The sequence below is a fragment of the Octopus sinensis genome, linkage group LG16 (genome assembly GCF_006345805.1).
Source record: "Octopus sinensis linkage group LG16, ASM634580v1, whole genome shotgun sequence".
Taxonomy (NCBI): Eukaryota; Metazoa; Mollusca; class Cephalopoda; order Octopoda; family Octopodidae; genus Octopus; species Octopus sinensis.
This window is the reverse complement of record NC_043012.1, coordinates 36309817-36331977: the sequence shown is the minus strand read 5'-3', so window position 1 is coordinate 36331977 and position 22161 is coordinate 36309817. Positions and strand designations below refer to the sequence as shown.

Sequence of the window (22161 nt, the reverse complement as noted above, 5' to 3'; positions counted from 1 at the left end):
TAAATAAGCTTTGTAGATGTACAATTCTCCATCTTTATTTTAATGTCCAGAATGATTAATACACACGAGGCAGGATCAAAAAGTTCCTGAACAAGTTAAGTTTAATAAAAAATAACTTAAATCCTTAAATCCTTAAAAATGTTTCAGCCCGAAGGCCAAGTTTTAACATAATCTCCTTCAAAATAGTCACTTCACACAGTGATACACTGGCTCCAGTGTTCTTGTCATTTTGGAATCTGGCCTGGAAGTCTTTTTTCCATAAGCAGATTGAGGACTTCCTGCGATTCACTCTGGATCTCGACAACAGTGTCAAAACGACAACACTTGAGCTGCATTTTCATCTTGGGGAAGAGATGGAAGCCTGCAGGAGATAAATCTGGTGAATGGGGTGGATGTGGAAGCAATGGCATGTTGTTCTGGGTGAGAAACACATGAGTGAGGAGAACTCGGTGACAGGGAGCATTGTCATTGTGAAGGATCTAAGTCCTCGTGCTCCACAGATTTGACCCCTTTTGCCAATGGTCCACCCTCAAATACTTCAAAATGTTTGTGATTCTCCTCCGATGATCCTCATGCACAATCTGATCAATTTACTCCACATTTCCAGGGGTGACACTCGTGGGGGAGGGGGTGTCTTCCAGGTCGCTCGTCATCTTCCAGGGACATTCTTCCACTTTTGAAGCACCCATGCCACTCGAAACACTGCATACAACCCACTGCCTATTTGCTGTAAGTTTGCTGAAGCATGCTCAATGTCTGTGTAGCAGACTTCCCAAATTTAACGCAAAATTTCACATTGGCTCTTTGTTCCAGTCCATGACAAAATCGCAGACTGCAGCAGACACACGTGACCAGAACAACACAAATCTCACAACTTGCAAAGTAAACACTGTGATGCCATTTGGCACACTGCCGCATGAAGGTTATTGTAAGCTCTCACGGCACACACACCCATGTGCTGCCATCTGTTGGTGTGCTACAGAATGAGTCTGGGAACTTTTTGATACCACCTTGTATATTATGCATTTCATTGTGTTTTGTTATGTGTGTGTGATCCCTTGATTTGTGGAACCATCATGCTGCAAAAAAAAGGTTGGGGACTGCCTGATATAGGGGACGTGGAGTGCTGCAGTGTTGCTGGCTCAACAAATGGTTTTTAGTGTATAATTTGGGAAACATGGAGAGTTGGAGGGTGACAGGGTGTAGAAACATTGTTAATTTGTCTTGGATTAATAAGAGCAGATATCCGTGTGATTATCTTCTGCCAGAGAGATAATGAAATGACAAACAAATGGTAAATAAAAGGAAAATGTAATAAACACTCTGCTTAGTCTGCCTTGTAGAGAGAATGGTTTTGATTAGGAATGGTTTCTTAATGTCTGCCAGAATTGTATAAAATGGTTCACAGAGATAATCGCCATAACTTACAGTCATTCCTGGCTTTAAAATAATTTAATTACATACATTAATAAAAAGAATAATTAAACAAGAAATCAACTCACAGTTTGTACGGTTGAGTCATAGAATTCGTTAATGACAGCAGGTTTGCTCACATTTAAGTAATGGAAACCACCTGAGGATTAATTAATTACAATGCTTAATTAGTATTGGTGATTACAGTTGTCTTCTTTAATAATTAATTTGGCGTTGACTAAATACGAGTATACACCTAATAACAGATACATCCACCAACGATCTCACAATTACAGAAACTTCACAACCATCATAGCCTCACAATATCAGCCATGACTTCACAACACCAGGACTTCAACAACCTGAAGACCACATAAACAATACAATCACACCACCACCACCGCCTCCGCCTCTGCCTCTGTCACCGCCACCTCGGCCTCTGCCACCTCCACCTCTGCCTCTGCCACTGCCGCCTCTGCCTCTGATTTGCCACCTTCGCCCCCACCTCTGCCTCTGCCACTGCCGCCTCCGCCTCTGATTTGCCACCTTCGCCCCCACCTCTGCCTCTGCCTCCGCCTCTGATTTGCCACCGCCTCTGCCGCTGCCTCCGCCTCTGATTTGCCACCACCTCTGCCGCCTCTGCCATTGCCGACGCCTCTCCCACTGCTACCACCACCACAATACAACACACTCAACATCCCAGACAAACACATACATAAGTAGAATTCAACAGCAACAGCAACACCAGTTAAATCCTAATCAAAAGATTTTTAATTAATTAATTAATTAATTTATTGACCTGGTAGCAAGGCGCTGCTGATTCTGGGTTCGGTGTATGCCATAACTAATTCTGCATCTTCTTCTAGGTTTTTAGTTTCATTCTCATGCATAACTGGATTGAAGATCTTCAGAATTTTGTTGGCCAGCTGTGGAAGACAACAACAACAACAACAATGATTAAAAAAAAGGAGTGGCTGTGTGGTAAGTAGCTTGCTAACCAACCACATGGTTCCGGGTTCAGTCCCACTGCGTGGCATCTTGGGCAAGTGTCTTCTGCTATAGCCCCGGGCCGACCAATGCCTTGTGAGTGGATTTGGTAGACGGAAACTGAAAGAAGTCCGTCGTATATATGAATATATATATGTGTGTGTGTGCGTGTATGTTTTTGTGTTTGTGTTTGTCCCCCTAGCATTGCTTGACAACCGATGCTGGTGTGTTTATGTCCCCGTCACTTAGCGGTTCGGCAAAAGAGACTGATAAAATAAGTACAGGGCTTACAAAGAATAAGTCCCGGGGTCGATTTGCTCGACTAAAGGCGGTGCTCCAGCATGGCCGCAGTCAAATGACTGAAACAAGTAAAAGAGTAAAAGAGAGTAACCCAGAATTGGTAGAAATAAACGATGTCATAATTAATGAGGGGCCAAAGGCAGTGAGGTGGACAATACGTCCAGCAATATTTCTTCTGACTCATTATGCTTTTCTACTTTAACTTGTTTCAGTCATTTGACTGTGGCCATGCTGGAGGACTGCATTTAGTCGAACAAATCAACCCCAGGACTTATTCTTTGTAAGCAGCCTAGTACTTATTCCATCGGTCTCTTTTGCCAAACTGCTCAGTTATGGGGATGTAAATACACCAATATCGGTTGTCAAGTAATGGTAGGAGAGGGACAAGCACAGACACACAAACATATATATATATATATATATATATATCTATATAAAATTGAGTTTGTGTGTGTGTCTGTGTATGTGTTATAGAAATCCACATTCAATGTCCGATTGACCTCGAATTTTATACATATACTCCACAAGGTCAGAGCTAGGCCATGGCGAAGAAATCACCCCCGTGACCTGCACGCATGATTGGGGACATACACATAAAGTGACCTTGTTGCTGTGTTGCTGAACTTTTTTCATGCCTTAATTGCTCCGTTTTACACCTTAATGTGTTATTTTGGGGGAAAAAGAGCAGAAAGGCTCATGCACCAACATGTTTTGCACCTCTAGCCTCCCTTTTGACACATTTTTTGGCTCAATAAATGAAGCACTTACCCTTTCTTTGCCAGGATTCAATGTGATGCTACCTTAAAAAAAAGCCAGTAGCCAAACGTTTAGCCATTCCATCGTTACACTTTTTACTTTGAAGAAAGACAACAAAAGACCCCATGTTCCATACTTTTTGCAAGTTCCAATGCGTAACATTGAGCAATAGGCGTTCTTAGTCGAGGGCCATAGCGGTGGTTCATTGTAAAAAATCACGTCAAAGCTTTTGAAGCCCTATTACTGCTTGCAATAGCTTCTCCGTTAACCATACCCATGCCTTAGTTGCTGTGTATGGTGTTACTTAGGGGGTAGAGACAACAAGGCATGCATCATCACTTTTTTGCACCCCTATTCACCCTATTGACACTCTTTTGGCACACTTAATTAAGCAAAAGTCATCCTTTGCTGGGCGGGGCTCAGTACACTACTATGTTACAAACTTCTATTGCCAAACTTTTATTCAAACATACTAACGCTAAACTACGCCGTGTGTGTGGTCACAAGGCATGTGTGAAGGCATATGGCCAGGTGGTTAGAGCATTGAGCTCACAACTATTAGGTTATGGTTTCAACTCTTGGACCCGGTAGCTTCCTTGAGCAAGGCAATCCATTTCATACTGCTCTAGTACACTCAGCTGGAAGTGAGTACCAGTGCTACACTGAGGATCAATCTTTTGAAAGATTGGTGACTCATTTAGAAGAAGGTATTTGGTGAAGGTGCCAGCTGCCCAGATATTAGGATCAACAGTGTGGAGGGGTGGGGAGTCTTGTGTTCTTGGCCTAAACATCTTGAAAAAAAATCCACATCATCATCATTACCATTACCATTACTGCTGTTGTTTTCATGGCATGTAGTACAAGGGACTCTCATTTAATGACAAAAGTGTGCCTCGTGCCTATGGATACTTACTGAGGCACTGGAGAGAGAGAGAGGAGAGAGAGAGAGAGAGAGAGAGAGAGAGAGAGAGAGAAATACTCACAGTACAACCTATTTCCTTTGAGCTAAACTTGCTATGTACCCAGTTGTCAGAATATAAAACCCGTTGGTATTTGGTGAAGGTGCCAGCTGCCCAGATGTTAGGATCAACAGTGTGGAAATCATTGTTGATAACGATTCTATGATCCACGATGAGACAGGCATCATTTATGGCTGAGGAGAGAGAGAGAGAGAGAAGTAAAATGAGAGATAGAGAAACAGAGAGAGAGAGAGAGAGAGAGAGAGAAGTAAAATGAGAGATAGAGAAACAGAGATATCAGAGAGAGAGAGAGAGAGAGAGAGAGAAAGAGAGAGAGAGAGAGAGAATGAAAGAGAGACTGGCAGTTGCACAGAGATAGCAGAGAGACTGAAAAAGAAAAAAAGAGAGTGAGAGAGACAGACAGACCAGGTTACAAATTGATGTTGGTGGTGAGGGTGGTGGTGATAAAAAAAAAAATGATGTTTAACCCCAGGTCTACATTGTGCCAACAGACCTATCTATAATGATGTTGGGGATCACTTAAAGGTGTGATTCACAAATCAGTAGCTTCACCAACCCCTATTTACATATATAGGGTATTGCCCATTCCTCAACAGAAAATGTAGACACATTTTGAATGATTATAAAGTCAGTGTCTATCAAAATGCTTTTCATTTCCAAAATTTCATTGAATCTAAAGAGAGAATTTAATTTTTTTTTTAGGAATGCTTGTTTTCAAACTGATGACCATTCTGGTTCAGACACTTCTGATAATGTCAAGCAACAGAATCACAAACATCAAGAATCATTTTGGCCAGTGTTTGTACACATTCTTGTTCAATGGTCATCCTCAATTTGTCAGCTGTTGTTGCTTTTGTACAATAAACATTTATCTTTTAAGTATTCCCATAAAAAAAAAAATCCTAATAATATGAAGTCTGAATCTCTTCTTCCAATCGGCCTGTTTGGCAAAATCTCATCAATGTAGGAACTAACATTATTAATATCCTCTTCGATGCTTGGCACGATAGATTGCAACAGCAAATTCAAGTAAGTGGGATCAGCCAGAGTACCATAAACAAAAAAGAAAGGTCTGACTGATTCTTTTGATAAGCCAAACCATAAATGTTACCCCTGGCAAATTAACAATTTGTACCTCTTTAATAAGCCGAATCTCAGCTCCCCAGTTTTATGCAGCTGTGGCAATTAAACGAGCCATTTGATTTAAATGTAGCTTCACCATTCCAAAGAATCTTTGTTGGAAAGCAGACATCTTCTACACATCTTGCCAAGAATGATTTCCTAACTCTATTTTTTGGTCTGGACTGTCTTCCTTGAGAGCACAAACTATTCTTGGAATGTATCTTTTCCAAATGTGATAGAAGCTTGATTTTGAAATTCCCATCTCAAAACTCACTTGCTCTACCCATTTTCTCAGACTCTGGCAATACGGTTCCAATGTTTGTTCTTACTCTGTGTGGCTTGCCAATGTCCAAGGTCTTCCAGAAGATTTTTTGGAACCATTCCAGTGATGGAAAATCTTCCTCAAATCACACCTAGTCATCTTAGAAAAATACACATTGGATGATAGAGTCCAGGTTCCTTGCACATAGGAATAATACAGGAAGGTCATGGATGGATTGTCTATGACAGTAAATCTGCTCAAACAGGGCTGAACACATGTCAAATAACAACAACAAAGACACAAAACACAAAATGCATTAGGGACACCAAGCAAGCCTCTATGTGGTCAATCAAACTGTTAGAAATAGCAACCAAATTTACTTTGGATTACAACCCCGCATGAAGGACACATTAGATAATGTAGTCCTATATACAGCTGGAATGCTTTTGATCAAAAAGTGCTTTGCTTTAGGGGGTACTTGGTGGAGGGGGTGGGGGTTAGGGGGTCAAACAATAACAAGACAAAATAACAAAAACACAAATACAGGAGGTCAACCACCACCACCACCACCAACAACAACAACAACACCAACAAGGTCTAAAGTGAATGGAATGAAACGAAGACACTTCACCTTTGAATGCACTGTAGTCAATCTTCTTGGTGTGGTAACAGAAGAACACCTTCAAAGATGCAAAAACAGATTTCAAACGAGAATTGGGGAAACAGACATTTTGTCAGACATACATTGTACACACACACACACACACACACACATGCATTTTACAAATGCATAGCCCCCCCCCCACATACCCATTCAAATGCAAATTTCATATACATTCCATTATACACATTTCACACACACACATTCCACAGACATTTCACAAACACATACTGCACCCCCCCCCATATGCAGTTCTGTGGAAATTAGGAAATGAAACTCAATTTTAAAGTATTTTCTGTTGTGTCTGGGGAGAGTCATTTTCTTTTTGTGCCTTATAATGTAACACACTCACCGGTAAAATTTTCACTTTTTTCCTTATTTTTATTGTCCTAAAATTTTCGTTGCGTCTTGCAACCTTTTCAATAGTATTGACTCTTGAAAAGTCAAGAATATATTGAAAAGGTTGCAAAGCGCAACAAAAGTTTTAGGAAAATGAAAATAAGAAAAAAGTGGAAATTTTACCGGTGAGTGTGTTACATTATAAGGCACAAAAAGAAAATGACTCTCCCCAGACACAATGGAATATGCTTCAACACACGAACTCACATAAAGAATCTTGCAAACCAAATCCGAAAACGAAATTTAAAGTATTTTGTTTTCATAATTGTTTTGTAAGATTTCAGATTTGAACTCGTGTGCTGGAACCTGTTTTGCTCTATCTTGGGAGGGCCATTATGCCAATAATAAACACATGCACTGATTATATTTTGCTTCTTTATTTTTCATTTATGAATTCGTTAACCAATTAACTAATCGACTGCTTCATTAATCGTTTGGTCAATCAATCAATCAATCAATCAGTGAGGTAAGTTAGAATTGCAAATAGTGATGGAAGGAGTACCTGATTGACTGATTGATCTATTGATTAATCAAATAATTTATTAGTTAATTGCTTAAATAGTTAATCAATTGACTAATAAAAGCAAAGAAGTGAAATAGAACCAGTGTGTGTGTTTATTATTGGCATAATGACCCTCTGAAGATACACCAATTTTAAAGGATCTGTGTGGATAGGCACAGGCATGGCTGTGTGGTAAGAAGTTAGCTTCCCAACCACATGGTTCTGGGTTCAGTGGCATGGCACATTGGGCAAGTGTCCTCTACTATAGCCTTTGGGATAACCAAAGCCTTGGGGATTTAGCAGATGGAGACTGAAATAAACCTGCCATGTGTATATATAAGTATTATATTTTTTAAATGCCTACAACTCTAGTACATTGACATCTATAGGCAATGAAAATTAGATTCGCTTTTGACCATAGGCTGAAACAGCTGTAAGTAATTTCTGGATTTCAATAATTCATAATATGACTTTTAAAATCTGTATTTGTATTATTATCTTATCCATTGATTTATATAATGTTTCGTATACTTTTGATGTTCTCATTTGAAAAATGAATAAATAATCCAACATTATAATATCCGTAAGTTGATGAACAAACCAAATTTGTTTCTCCATTTTCTTATTTGTATTATATATATATATATATATATTATATATATATATATATATATATATATATATCTACACATATCTATACATACACATTTATATATCTATGTGTGTGTGCTTTTGTGTCTCTGTTTGTTCTCCACCACTGCGTGACAACCGGTGTTGGTGTGCTTACCTCAGCAGTTTGGCAAAGAACAAGCACCAAGTTTTACAAAAGGATAATAAATCCTGGAGTTGATTGGTTTAACTAAAAGTTCTTCAAAGTGGTACCATAGAGATACCAATTCAACATACTTTTCACAGGCACATATTCCACATGCATTTCATATATTCCACTGCACACATTTCATATATTCCACACACACACATTTCATATATTCCACACACACACATTTCATATATTCCACACACACACATTTCATATATTCCACACACACACAATTCATATATTCCACCACAATCATTTCATATATTCCACACACACGTTTCGTATATTTCACACATGTATTTCCTATATTCCACACACACACATTTCATATATTCTACACACACACATTTCATATATTTCACACACATATTGCATATATTCCACACACACACATTTCGTATATTTCACACACATATTTCATATATTCCACACACACATTTCATATATTCTACACACACATGTTTCGTATATTTCACACACATATTTCATATATTCCACACACACACATTTCGTATATTTCACACACATATTTCATATATTCCACACACACATTTCATATATTCTACACACACACGTTCCGTATATTTCACACACATATTTCATATATTCCACCACACATATTTCATATATTCCACACACACACATGTTTCGTATATTTCACACGCGTATTTCATATATTCCACACACACACATTTCATATATTCTACACACACATATTTCATATATTCCACCACACACATTTCATATATTCCACACACACACATTTCGTATATTTCACACACATATTTCATATATTCCACCACACATATTTCATATATTCCACACACACACATGTTTCGTATATTTCACACACATATTTCATATATTCCACACACACATTTCATATATTCTACACACACACGTTCCGTATATTTCACACACATATTTCATATATTCCACCACACATATTTCATATATTCCACACACACACATGTTTCGTATATTTCACACGCGTATTTCATATATTCCACACACACACATTTCATATATTCTACACACACATATTTCATATATTCCACCACACACATTTCATATATTCCACACACACACATTTCGTATATTTCACACACATATTTCATATATTCCACCACACATATTTCATATATTCCACACACACACATGTTTCGTATATTTCACATGCGTATTTCATATATTCCACACACACACATTTCATATATTCTACACACACATATTTCATATATTCCACCACACATATTTCATATATTCCACACACACACATGTTTCGTATATTTCACACGCGTATTTCATATATTCCACACACACACATTTCATATATTCTACACACACACATATTTCATATATTCCACCACACATATTTCATATATTCCACACACACACATGTTTCGTATATTTCACACACATATTTCATATATTCCACACACACATTTCATATATTCTACACACACACGTTCCGTATATTTCACACACATATTTCATATATTCCACCACACATATTTCATATATTCCACACACACATGTTTCGTATATTTCACACGCGTATTTCATATATTCCACACACACACATTTCATATATTCTACACACACATATTTCATATATTCCACCACACACATTTCATATATTCCACACACACACATTTCATATATTTCACACACATATTTCATATATTCCACACACACATTTCATATATTCTACACACACATGTTTCGTATATTTCACACATATTTCATATATTCCACCACACATATTTCATATATTCCACACACACACACACACATTTCATATATTCCACCACACATATTTCATATATTCCACACACACACACACATTTCATATATTTCACACACATATTTCATATACCACTCCCACCACATTTCATATAATCCGCACATACATTTCATACATTTCTTTGGACATGTATTTGAAGAAATACTCACAACATACTCAATTTTAAAGGATTTCCGTCTGTCGTGGAAGTAGGCATATCTGCTTGAAGAGTCCTCGATGGTACTCCACTTGACAAAGTCGCAATTGAAATGGATCTGAACGTTCTGATTGACCAACTCACTGAAGATCATTTCCTCGATATAGTCATTCACCTCAGGAGCCTACAAAAATACAACATCTCAGTCGTCCCAGGTTTTGACAGGAGAATTATGTTGGTTGCCATGGGACACCGTTAGTAAGGGAGGAGGGAGGGGGCAAGAGAGGTACAGCTGAGTGAGTGGGGGTGGGTGATGCAACAGAGGGTTAATTTGTCAGGTAACTGGTATCAAAATGAGTGGGCAAACATGGCAAGTGGGTTAACAAGGTGAGTGGATCAACAAGCTGAGTGGGTGGGGCAACATACTAAGTAGGCCAACATGCAGGATGGGTCAATGCATTGTGTAGGTGGGTTAAAATGCTGAAGGGGTGGGTCAGCATATGAAGTGGGTGGGGCAACATACTAAGTAGGCCAACATGCAGGATGGGTCAATGCATTGTGTAGGTGGGTTAAAATGCTGAAGGGGTGGGTCAGCATATGAAGTGGGTGGGGCAACATACTGAGTAGGCCAACATGCAGGATGGGTCAATGCATTGTGTAGGTGGGTTAAAATGCTGAAGGGGTGGGTCAGCATATGAAGTGGGTGGGGCAACATACTGAGTAGGCCAACACAGAGAGGATTAACAAACTGAATGGGCAACATGCAAAATAGGTGTGGAGGAAGGATGATTGACCAGGAGGGAGAGGAAGTGATGTCATGTGAAGAAGTTGTAGGTTCAAAACAGCCCCTTTCTTATGGGTGTGTTGTGCAGGACAGACATGTGTTGGGCGTGGTCCTAGGGTAGTACTCCTGTTCTGGCCAGAGGTTAGCTAGAGCTTATGCATGGATACAGCTGTGAGTCCTTGCTGGTTTCCTGTGACCCAACACTTGGAGGACTGTTGCCAATAGCATCTTGAGTTAAGAACAACCTTTACTGGGGTCAATGGATAGAGAGGATCAACATTTTGACTGGGTCTACAAGCTGTGTGGGTTAACAGGTTATGTGGGAGATCAGAGAGATGGTAACCTGGTTGAAGGTTTTGGATACAACCACCAGGGCTGCATTGTAGCTGTGGTCAACATCTTAGTTTCAATGACCCAGTCCACCTAACTGCCAATAGGTGCCATGTATAGACACAGTTCACCCAGAGGTAAAAGGGTGCCATGATAAGCCATCATTTACCTAAGTATGGGTGTACATACTACAATAAAAGATCAGTCTACTTAATCGTAAAACAAATGCCATATACAGGCAGAATTTCAAACAAGGGAGACACACGGCAATTTTACCTTTTATATACAAAGCTGGAATGTCTTGGATCATAAGTCTGTCTAATTAAGGCTGATCTGAGCCAAACAACATCTTAGATAATGACTGAATAAAAGACAGGAAGGTCATGTCTAGGACGTCTGTGATCACATAGAACTGACCTGAGGCTCTGACCACCACCACCACCACCACCACCACCATCATCACCACCACCTGGAATTAGTAGACCACAGATTCAACTAACTGGTCACATGACATTAACTCCTCCTCCACCGGTCACATGACAGTAATGTATACCAGTTGTCATTGTTAAGGCTGATGTGAATAAATGGCAAGAATTACCACTTTTTCTGTTGTCGGAATCATCAGGTGAATGGATTTACCAGAAAGGCCCAGTTCCAGCATTGTCTGCAGGAAGCAGTAAGCATCAAGAGTGTCACCGTAGATTATAATGTTACCTGAAACACACAAAATATATCTGCATTGATCAGATAGAACAAAAAACAAACATATATAACTATGCTGCCACCCGCCCGCCGCCGCCACACCACACCACCACCGCCGCCGCCGCCGCCGCCGCCGCCGCCGCCGCGCCGCCGCCGCCGCCGCCGCCGCCGCCGCCGCCGCCGCCGCCTCCGCCGCCGCCGCCGCCGCCGCCGCCGCCGCGCCGCCGCCGGCCGCCGCCGCCGCCGCCGCCGCCGCCGCCGCCGCCGCCCGCCGCCGCCGCCGCCGCCGCCGCCGCCGCCGCCGCCGCCGCGCGCCGCCGCCGCCCGCCGCCGCCGCCGCCGCCGCCGCCGCCGCCCCGCGCCGCCGCCGCCGCCGGCCGCCGCCGCCGCCGCCGCCGCCGCCGCCAGCCGCCGCCGCCGCCGCCGCCGCCGCCCGCCGCCGCCGCCGCCGCCGCCGCGCCGCCGCCGCCCGCCGCCGCCGCCGCCGCCGCCGCCGCCGCCGCCGCCGCCCCGCCGCCGCCGCCGCCGCCGCCCGCCGCCGCCGCCGCCGCCGCCGCCGCCGCCGCCGCCGCCGCCACCGCGCCACACCCGCCACCACCACCACCACCACCACCACCACCACCACCACCACCACCACCACCACCACCACCACCACCATTTGAATCATCCATGTTCCATGCTGGCATGGGCTGGACAGTTTGACAGGGCCAAGGACTGCATCAAGGCTCAATGTTGTGTCACTTGTTTTATCAACACCAAAGCTGACCTCAGAACATAAAGACAGAGACAAAATGGTGCTAAGCATTTTGTCTGACATGCTAACGATTCTGCCAGCGTGCTGCCTTCTGTGTGTGTGTGTGTGTGTGTATTTAAGGTGAGGTATACTTTTTTTTAAGGGTACGTATAAGATAAAGGTTTGTAGTGAGGATAATGTTGTGGTGTAACTTAAATGAAATATAGCGAAAAGAATAAGAAGGATTAAGATTATTGCCATAGTTTAAGTAGCTTAGAAAAATAAGTCAAAGTATAAGGGTCATAAGTAAATATTTGTATTGGCTTTGACTGGTCCAGAGAGTTCAAATCTCTCATTAGACACACACACACACACATGCACACACACACACACACACATGCAAACACACACACTCATTATTTTTGCTTCTATTACAATAGAAGGTGCATAGCTTAGAGGTTGGAATGGTGATCTCCCAATTGCGAGATTGTGGTTTCTGATTGTGGTTTCAGACTTGGTAGTGCATTGCGTTCTTGAGCAAGACACTTCACTTCTCCTCTGCTTCAGTTCACTCAGCTGCAAATGAGTTCCAACAACGGCTGAGAAGTTAACCCTGCGAGGGATTGGCATTCCATCCAGGGTGTGGGGGAAGTGTTGTAAGCTGAGTGACTTGTATGCCATGGAAACCAGTTTAATCCCCAGTCCTATGGGTCCTAGATTTTATGACAGGCCTAAGTCTAAGTAATGTCACCATTAACCATCCCTTCCAGGCTTCCATTTCCTCCCCATTGCAAGATGGTGGGGGAGTGGTACTAAAAGAAGCAAGGTCATTGGCTCATACTTAGGATGAAGTGGGGTTTTTCTTCATCTTTCGTTACCTTTCACTTTCACCTCCTCTTCTGCCTCTCCAATGCCAAAGGGCAGAAAACTCTCAAATGGCCCTTACGTCTGCCTCTATATCAGCTTAACATCTTACCTTGAATCACTAATCTCATGGCCTTTCCTTCGTCCCCCTCGGTGGGGTACAGCTCCAGTATGACCTTGTAGTCTTCAAGGGTCATTAAGATTTGTATCTTGACACAGACATCTGACATACTATTTCTAAGAACTTTGGTACTCGTCACCTACCAGTACTGATGACAAGCAAAGGGTAACTGTCATTAATAATGCCCCTAATTGCAAACCTTATATTTTGCTGACTCAGATATTGCAGCACCATGGACCTGTTGGTAGGCCCAAGTGTATCCACTCAGCCAGTCATCTGATCTCTTCCTGGGTCTTGAAGACTAGGAACACACTTCAATGTAACCAGATCCACTAGGTGGAAACCACATCATTCCACAATTTGCCAAAGCTTCCTTCAGCTGTTCTTTTAGAAGCGATTAGAAACCCTCCCTCCCTCCTTCCATTTTTGGACAAATCCTTAAGCAAGGAGGTATTTTTTGTTGTAACAAATAGCTGCCATGCTGGTTTTTATTTTCTTCGAAGATCTTTGTTTAGTAACACTAGCAAAAGAGTTTTTGATGTTCCTATATTTGTCTTTGCTGTGTAAACTAATTTATTAAAATATCAAAATTACATTATTTTCCCCATTTGACAAAATGTAAGTCTTTCTGTTAAAGTTTGTTTTCTTTTTCTTTTCTTTTTGTACTCTCTGTTGTTATGGCAAATGTTTATTTCCTTTGAGGTGTTTGCCATTTTATTAGAATGAAAAGTTACACTATACAGACTTGTAGGCATACAAAAATAAAATTACATATTGAAAACTGACCTGTTTTATCCGACCCTGGCACTGGGCTGTGCTTCCACAAGTTCTCAGGGCTCCATACTTGAAAATAATTGAAAATAGAAAATTTCAGTAAGCTTGACTGAATCTTAAATTTGTTCAGATCAAAAAAAAAATAACCCTTACTACAACAAAGCTTATGTATGAATATAAAACAGCAAATGGCGGTGCCACAGCATGGCCACAGCTCGTGAGCTGAAACTAGATAAAGATAAAGAATAACTCTGAGCACCTTTTCAAACTCCATCTGTCTAACACCTGTGGACATGTTTACAAAGTCAGAAAACAGCACAGCTCCCATGGCTTTCAGAAACATTTTTTCATGCTAAGAGTTGCTGAAGCATGGAACAGACTGCCAGCATCAGTTGTTAGTTGTCGAAGCACTGCATCCACCAAAACTTCCATGCTTCCTGAGATTCGCCAACACTACACCTGATTTTCTCCCCTCCATACACACACAGGCATGTATCTGACTCATACACTGTTCGCTTCCCAGACATTTGTACATTACTGCATGTGCTTTATATGCACTTTTGACAAGTTGTGGTGCACCTGAGCACTGTATACAATAATTTCATTATTATTATTATTATTATTATTATTATATTATTATATCTATATATAATAAATCGAAATCGATCAATGGAAATCGATCAATGGAAATTGCAGATGTGTTACCAGTGCCGGTGGCATGTAAGAGAACTTTCCGTTTCGCGACCGTTGCCAGCACCGCCCCGTTTCGTGTCCGTTGCCAGCCTCGCCTGGCCCTCGTGCCGGTGGCACATAAAAAGCACCATCCGTTCGTGGCCGTTTGCCAGCTCTGTCTGGCACCAGTGCGGGTGGCACGTAAAAAGCACCCACTACACTCACGGAGTGGTTGGCGTTAGGAAGGGCATCCAGCCGTAGAAACACTGCCAGATTTGACTGGGCCTGATGAAGCCTTCTGGCTTCACAGACCCCAGTAGAACCGTCCAACCCATGCTAGCATGGAAAACGGACGCTAAATGATGATGATGTAACTGAAACATAGTCAGCTATCCTCTCACCATCTATCACACACGCCCTAAGTCATCCTTACCTCACACTGCTCTTACACTAATCACCTGTCTGAGAGAGAGAGAGAGAGAGAGGAGTTGACATCCCTGCTATATTATTGTCTAATGATATTTCAATTTCACCTACAAAATGTGACACCAATGTATTTCCCCTTCTGGCTTGGCCCTTGTCACATGCCTCTCTTTTAGAGGAGCTCATCAATCACTCCCCACTTCCTGTTTGTTTTTATCTTCTGATTTCCTATTGAAGAATATGTCTTGAAAAATATGTCTTGAAGAATATGTCTGGGTAATGTTGTAGTTGTAGCATGACCTGTACAAAGTTGTTGGCACGAGGAAGGGCATCCAGCCAAAGAAACCATGTAAAAGCGGATATTGGAGTTTGGTGCAATCCACTGGCTTATTGGTTCCTGTAGAACCACCCAACACATGTCAGATGATGATGATATGCAAAAAACAAAAAAGAAAAACTTAATGATTCAGTCAGGTGTTTACGTGAGAAAATAAGGATTTCCCTCACCTGGTGCACAAAGGACGTGCAGGACGACCCATTTAATGGCTTCAGCTGCATCAACCAAATTGTTTATGACAAAGAAGGAACGGTCCTGTTTGGCAAAAGGATTCTTGACATCCCAAACCACAGAAGTATATTGAAGACCACAGCAGAGGAAGAGGTGGTCATATGGAATGGTGTGGCCATTAGATGTAATAAGATGTTTCTTCTCTCTGAGAAAAAAACAAAACAAAAAACAAATGAGGTTAGGGTTTATAGATGAAAATGTAATTAAGACAACAGGTGAGGTGACTATAAAAGTAGTTGGTCCATAAAGTGATTCTGAAGACAGGTAGATGTTAGATTAATATAAAGGTGGCTAATAGGCATAGTTAGGTGATTATAAAGGTATGTAGAGGTTAAATGAATAGAAAGGTGACTGTAAAAGGTAGTTGGATGGTAGTGGAAAAAGTGATTGTAAAAGTAGTTACCTTACAATTTTGGTCATCTTACTTTTGACCACACTCACCCATGACCTCAGTGATGTTCTGGCCAGGTGATCTGGACTGTAGTAGAAACTGAAAGACAAGGAGATGGTCTTAGTGGTAGTATGGTGGTGGTGGTGGTGTAGTGATAGGAGGGTTAGTGGTAGGGTGGTGGGGGATTGTTAAAGTCATATGGTAGGTTGGAGTCAACTCCATTGCTATCATTCTCTTCTTTATCATTATCATCATCATCATCATCCTCTTCCTCATCATCGTCATCATCATTATCCTCTTCCTCATCATTTGCATCCTCCTCCTCCTCATCATAATCACAATCATTTAACATCCATGTTCTATAACTGCATTAAGGTCCAGCATCCACTTTGGCATGGTTTCTGTGGCTGGATGCCCTTCCTGACCCCCAACCACTTTGGCATGGTTTCTATGGCTGGATGCCCTTCCTGACCCCCAACCACTTTGGCATGGTTTCTGTGGCCGGATGCCTTTCCTGACCCCCAACCACTTTGCAGCATGTACTGGGTGCTATTTTTTCAGCTTACAAGATTAAGGTCCTCTTTGACAAAGTGGAGGTTGAAGAAAGGAGGGGGTGCTTTAAGCTAAGAGAGAAATGATTAAAGTATGAGAAAAGGGATCAGGGCAGAACAGGTACGGAGGCTGTAATAATGTCACAGAATTTTTTAAAGATGTTATTACAGTGCCACAAATGGGGCTAAAGACACTTTGGTGCTGGCAATTTTGCAGCAATATTTCCTCACAAAACTCATTTAATTTGGATGGTGTGGCACCAAAGAAATATGGTTTTTATATTCTTCTTCATAACAACAAACTGGTTGGGTGGTGATGATCGTAATTAACAAATTATCAATTAAATAAAACTTTATTTTTGATAAATCAAATATACTGTTTTCTTCTTATTAACAATAATACGTCTTTGCTGAGTATGTGTGTATATATACATATATATATATATATATATATATATATATATATATATATATATATATATATATATATATATATATAAGGATAAGATCGTTAATCGGACTCTATATCTTCTATGCAATTTACACCAGCAATGCTGCAACGCCACCTAAAGAATAAACGCAATTATGCCTCTCCTGGTCTCGATGGTGTTACATACCTACTTCTCAAACGCGGTGGGTACTTTCTTCTAAGCCAACTTTCTCTATTCTTCCAATTCTGTCTTGACAATGGTGTTACTCCAGAACAGTGGAAAACTGCCAGTGTCATCCCTCTGTTCAAAAAAGGCGACCGCACATCGCCTGTCAACTATCGCCCCGTCAGTCTTACTAGCTGCATCACCAAACTGATGGAATCCTGTATCAGAGAAACCCTTTGGAACTTCTGGAAGTCTCACAGCCTCATCCAGCCGTCACAATTCAGATTTATTCCTAACTCCAGCTGCTGTAATCAACTCATCGAGTTTCTTGAGGACGTTACCCAAATCACTGATCGCGGATCCTGGGTGGATGTTGTTTACCTGGACTTTGCTAAGGCTTTTAACTCTGTGCCACACAAAAGACTTATGGTGAAGCTTTCTGCGTTGGGTGTAAGAGACGAACTCTATAACTGGTTAAAGTCCTTTATTTTCGGCTGAAAAGAGATTGTCACAGTTCTAGGACAGCACTCTTCGCCCTATGAGATGACATCTGGTGTGCCGCAGGGATCTGTTCTTGGCCCCCTTTTATTTGTTGCATATCTTAATGACATAGATGCCAACTTAAAGAATGCCACAGTGCTGAAATATGCAGATGACATCAAGCTGTACCTCGAAATAAAGAGGTCAAATCCTGTACACTATGGATTTCTATTGCAAGCAGACCTGGACACAATGCAGCAGTGGATCATGGACTGGCAACTCAAGCTGGCTGTGGACAAATGTACCACCATGCATTTTGAGAGGAGAAACCCAGCGTCCACCTACTCCCTCCACAACACTAGTCTCAAAAAGTCTTCAAGTGAACGTGACCTGGGTGTTATTGTCGACAGTGATTTGCGTTGGACAAAACACATCGCTAAAATTGTCAAGAAGGCTGAGGGTGTCTTGGCATCACTCACCAAATCCTTTGTGAGCCGCTCTCCGGCTATCTATCTGCAGCTTTATATAGCTATGGTAAGACCTCACCTGGAATTTGCATCACCGGTCTGGAACCCCTATCTTGCCCAGGACATCAATCGTCTGGGAGCTGTTCAGCGACGTGCAACCAAACGAATACCCTCCATCAGGCATTTGCCATATCCTGAACGCCTTACTTCCCTGGGCATGGACACATTGAAACTCCGACGTCTGGCAGCTGACTTGGCAGACACCCATAAAATTATCAACCATCGCACAAACAATAACTCTGAGCACCTCTTCAAACTCCACCCATCTAACACCCGTGGACATATTTACAAAGTAAGAAAACAGCACAGCTCCACCCATGACTTCAGGAAACATTTTTTCACGCTGAGAGTTGCTGAAGCGTGGAACAAACTGCTGGCATCGGTTGTTAGTTGTCGGAGCACTGCATCCTTCAAAACTTCCATGCTCCCTGAGATTCGCCAACACTACACCTGATTTTCTCCCCTCCATACACACACAAGCATGTTCACTTTCCAGACATTTCTACATTACTGCATGTACTTTATATGCACTTTCTGACAAGTTGTGGTGCACCTGAGCACTGTATACAATAATTTCATTATTATTATTATTATAAATATCGATCTTATCAGGTGGCCAGCATGGCAATAAAAACCTTCAAAGGTAATAATTATTATTAATAAAATCATAATTTAGGGTATCTAAGAGATACCGCCACGCTGGAGATAGCAGCCAAAACCTGACTCTAAAACACATTAAATGTTCATACATACACCTGGTGTTGTATGAACATTTAATGTGGTTTTAGAGTAAGGTTTTGGCTGCTATCTCCAGTGTGGCGGTATCTCTTAGATACCCTAAATTATAATTTTATATATATATATATAAAGGAATACAAAAAATGGGACAAGAACGCAAAACATCCAGACATGATACAAAAAAGGGACAAGAAAAAACACGGACGGGTCATTCGAAGTTTTCTTTCCTTACACACACATTAACAGATAGTCATAGTAAGGGAGATAACTCTGCATTTTCGTTTTAATATATTTGATATCTTCTGTGTATGTGTGTGTGTATTTGTGTGTGTGCGCCCGTGTTTGCCATCAGCAGCAAAATTTTCAACTCCACGAAATGGGTGCGCCAAAATGTTGGTACTAAATCATCCTATTCTGTTTATAAATGTTACTATGGTGATGCTAAATCTTATGGTTATAATAAATGTAGCTATAGTGGTTGCTATGGCGAAGATAAATGCTACCATGTTGATGCTAATGTTTCTATGATGATGTTAAATGTTGCTATGGGGATGATAACTGTTGCTATGGTGATGATAACTGTTGCTTTGGAGATGGTAAATGTTGCTATAGTGATGATATATGTTGCTATGGTGATGGTAAATGTTACTATAGAAATAATAAATGTTGCCGCGATTTTATGGTAAAATGACGACTGGTCAGAGTTCAGTGGAAAGTTGTTAATTAAAAAAAGCAAGAAATTAATAAACAACAGTATGATTACTTTGATGCCATCATATTCTGAAGATGTGGGTCGGGCTTTGACTCTGCTGGCAGACCATGGGGTGAAACCAGGGTGATGTTGTTGAAATTCAAATGAGGACTGCAAAGAAAATTGGAAAATAAAACAGAAACAAATATTTTTAGTTACAAAGGCATGAATGCCACAAACTCTTAATCTCATTAACTTAAGATATCTCGGCTGTGCTGATTTTCGTTAAATTCTTTAGTTTAGGGTTTTAACAATGTCATCGATAACATGGAACATGAAATGTATGATGTGAAATCATCATCACCATCATCATCATCATCGTTTAACGTCCGCTTTCCATGCTGGCATGGGTTGGATGATTTGACTGAGGGCTGGGTAACCAGATGGCTGCACCAGGCTCCAGTCTTGATCTGGCAGAGTTTCTACAGCTAGATGCCCTTCCTAACGCCAACGATTTCGAGAGTGTAGTGGGTGCTTTTACGTGCCACTGGCACGGAGGCCAGTCAGGCAGTACTGGCAACGACCTCGCTCGAATCTTTTTACACATGCCAATGACACAGGTGCCAGTAAAGCAAAGCTGGTAATGATCCCGCTCGAATGGTGCCTCTTGCATGCCACTGGTATGGAAGCCAGTTAGCTGCTCTGGCAATGATCACGCTCAGATGGTGCTCTTAGCACCCTACTAGCACGGGCACAAGTGCCAGTAAGGCGAAGCTGGTAAAGATCACACTCAAATGGTGCCTTTTATGTGCCACTGGCATGGAAGCCAGTTAGCCACTCTAAGAAAGATAGAAGATGAAATGTGAGAAGTTAGAAATGTAATGTGGGGAAGTTTATGAGAAAGGTAAGTGTGAATTATGGGCAGACATATTTGAGTTTGGTAATGTGGTTATATTCTATGTCTGAATGGAAGACAAAAATTGGAAGGGCATCTGTGAAATTCAGGAACATAGTATGAAAGATAAGAACTCATTTTTGTGGGGTATCTTAATACAGTAATGCTTGTACCCTCTCTAATGAAAGAATTTTAATTTTTCATTACATACTAATAAAACTGTTGTTAATTATAGAGAGTTTTTGTTGTTTGCAGTGGCTCCTCATTGTGCCAATTTACAGTTAGGTTATTGTGGACATGCGAAAGGAAATAAGCACAACTGAACAACATACCAGAAGATCAATGTCTCCAGAAAGGACAAGCCCACCGTGGATGCACCTACAACAACAATCCGAGCATTTATTGTCATCTGAAATAATAAAGAAGATTCTAGATTGAAGAACAAGATTCTCTATGTGAATGGTAAAGGTTATTGAGGGTGCCGTGTATTTAGGTTGACAGAATGGAACGGGAAGGGATAGAAATCATACTGCTGACTTAAAGGATTTCTGGGGACAAAAAGGTGTGTAGTTGGCCACTATATACACCATTTTATATACTCGCTTCATTATACACACACTACATTGTATACAGATATAATCTTTAGCCGGAAACCTACCATCAAGGCCAGTATGAAACACCATGTGGGACACATTACATGATATACATGGTACATACATGGAACTTCTGTGACAGAACATACATACCACATGGTGCATATTACATTATATATTCAGCATTATACAAATTATATTGTGCATGTTCCCCTGTCAGGGCCACAACGACCATCTGGTCATCCAAATGATGACAGATGATTTGTGCAATGACATGGTTTAAAGTGATGAAGAGTTGTGCATCATCGACCTTACTCTCTCATCTGTGACCATCTTCAATCCAGTGGCAAGACAAGGCCAATACGACCGGGGATGGAGACAGATGCAGTGGATGACCAAGATGTCTTGCTTGCCTCATCATGCTCCCTGCATCCCACAATGCATTGCTGCAGTCACCTTCCTCTCTGTTGAACCACAAGGGTTTCTTCCACAAAGTCAGCTGGATCCAGTCTTCACATGCCTCGGTAGGCGGCTCAGAAACCTGGATGTTATCAAAGAAGCTTGAGAGGCGGTTGGATGGAAC

General features: G+C 41.4%; 1 protein-coding gene across 1 annotated transcript in view; it reads right to left on the bottom strand.

The window, feature by feature from the left end:
- Positions 1 to 22161, bottom strand: part of LOC115220424 (cilia- and flagella-associated protein 61-like) — a 56895-nt gene that overhangs the window by 8200 nt on the left and 26534 nt on the right. The window contains exons 16-26 of the mRNA XM_036510171.1: positions 21318 to 21394; positions 20163 to 20261; positions 16520 to 16606; positions 16056 to 16261; positions 14466 to 14522; positions 11858 to 11973; positions 10159 to 10329; positions 6452 to 6500; positions 4440 to 4609; positions 2213 to 2339; positions 1503 to 1573 (exon numbers count right to left, since the gene is read on the bottom strand). Of these exons, the coding sequence (XP_036366064.1) occupies positions 1503 to 1573; positions 2213 to 2339; positions 4440 to 4609; positions 6452 to 6500; positions 10159 to 10329; positions 11858 to 11973; positions 14466 to 14522; positions 16056 to 16261; positions 16520 to 16606; positions 20163 to 20261; positions 21318 to 21394 (1230 nt within the window). The remainder of the gene's footprint in view (positions 1 to 1502; positions 1574 to 2212; positions 2340 to 4439; positions 4610 to 6451; positions 6501 to 10158; positions 10330 to 11857; positions 11974 to 14465; positions 14523 to 16055; positions 16262 to 16519; positions 16607 to 20162; positions 20262 to 21317; positions 21395 to 22161) is intronic.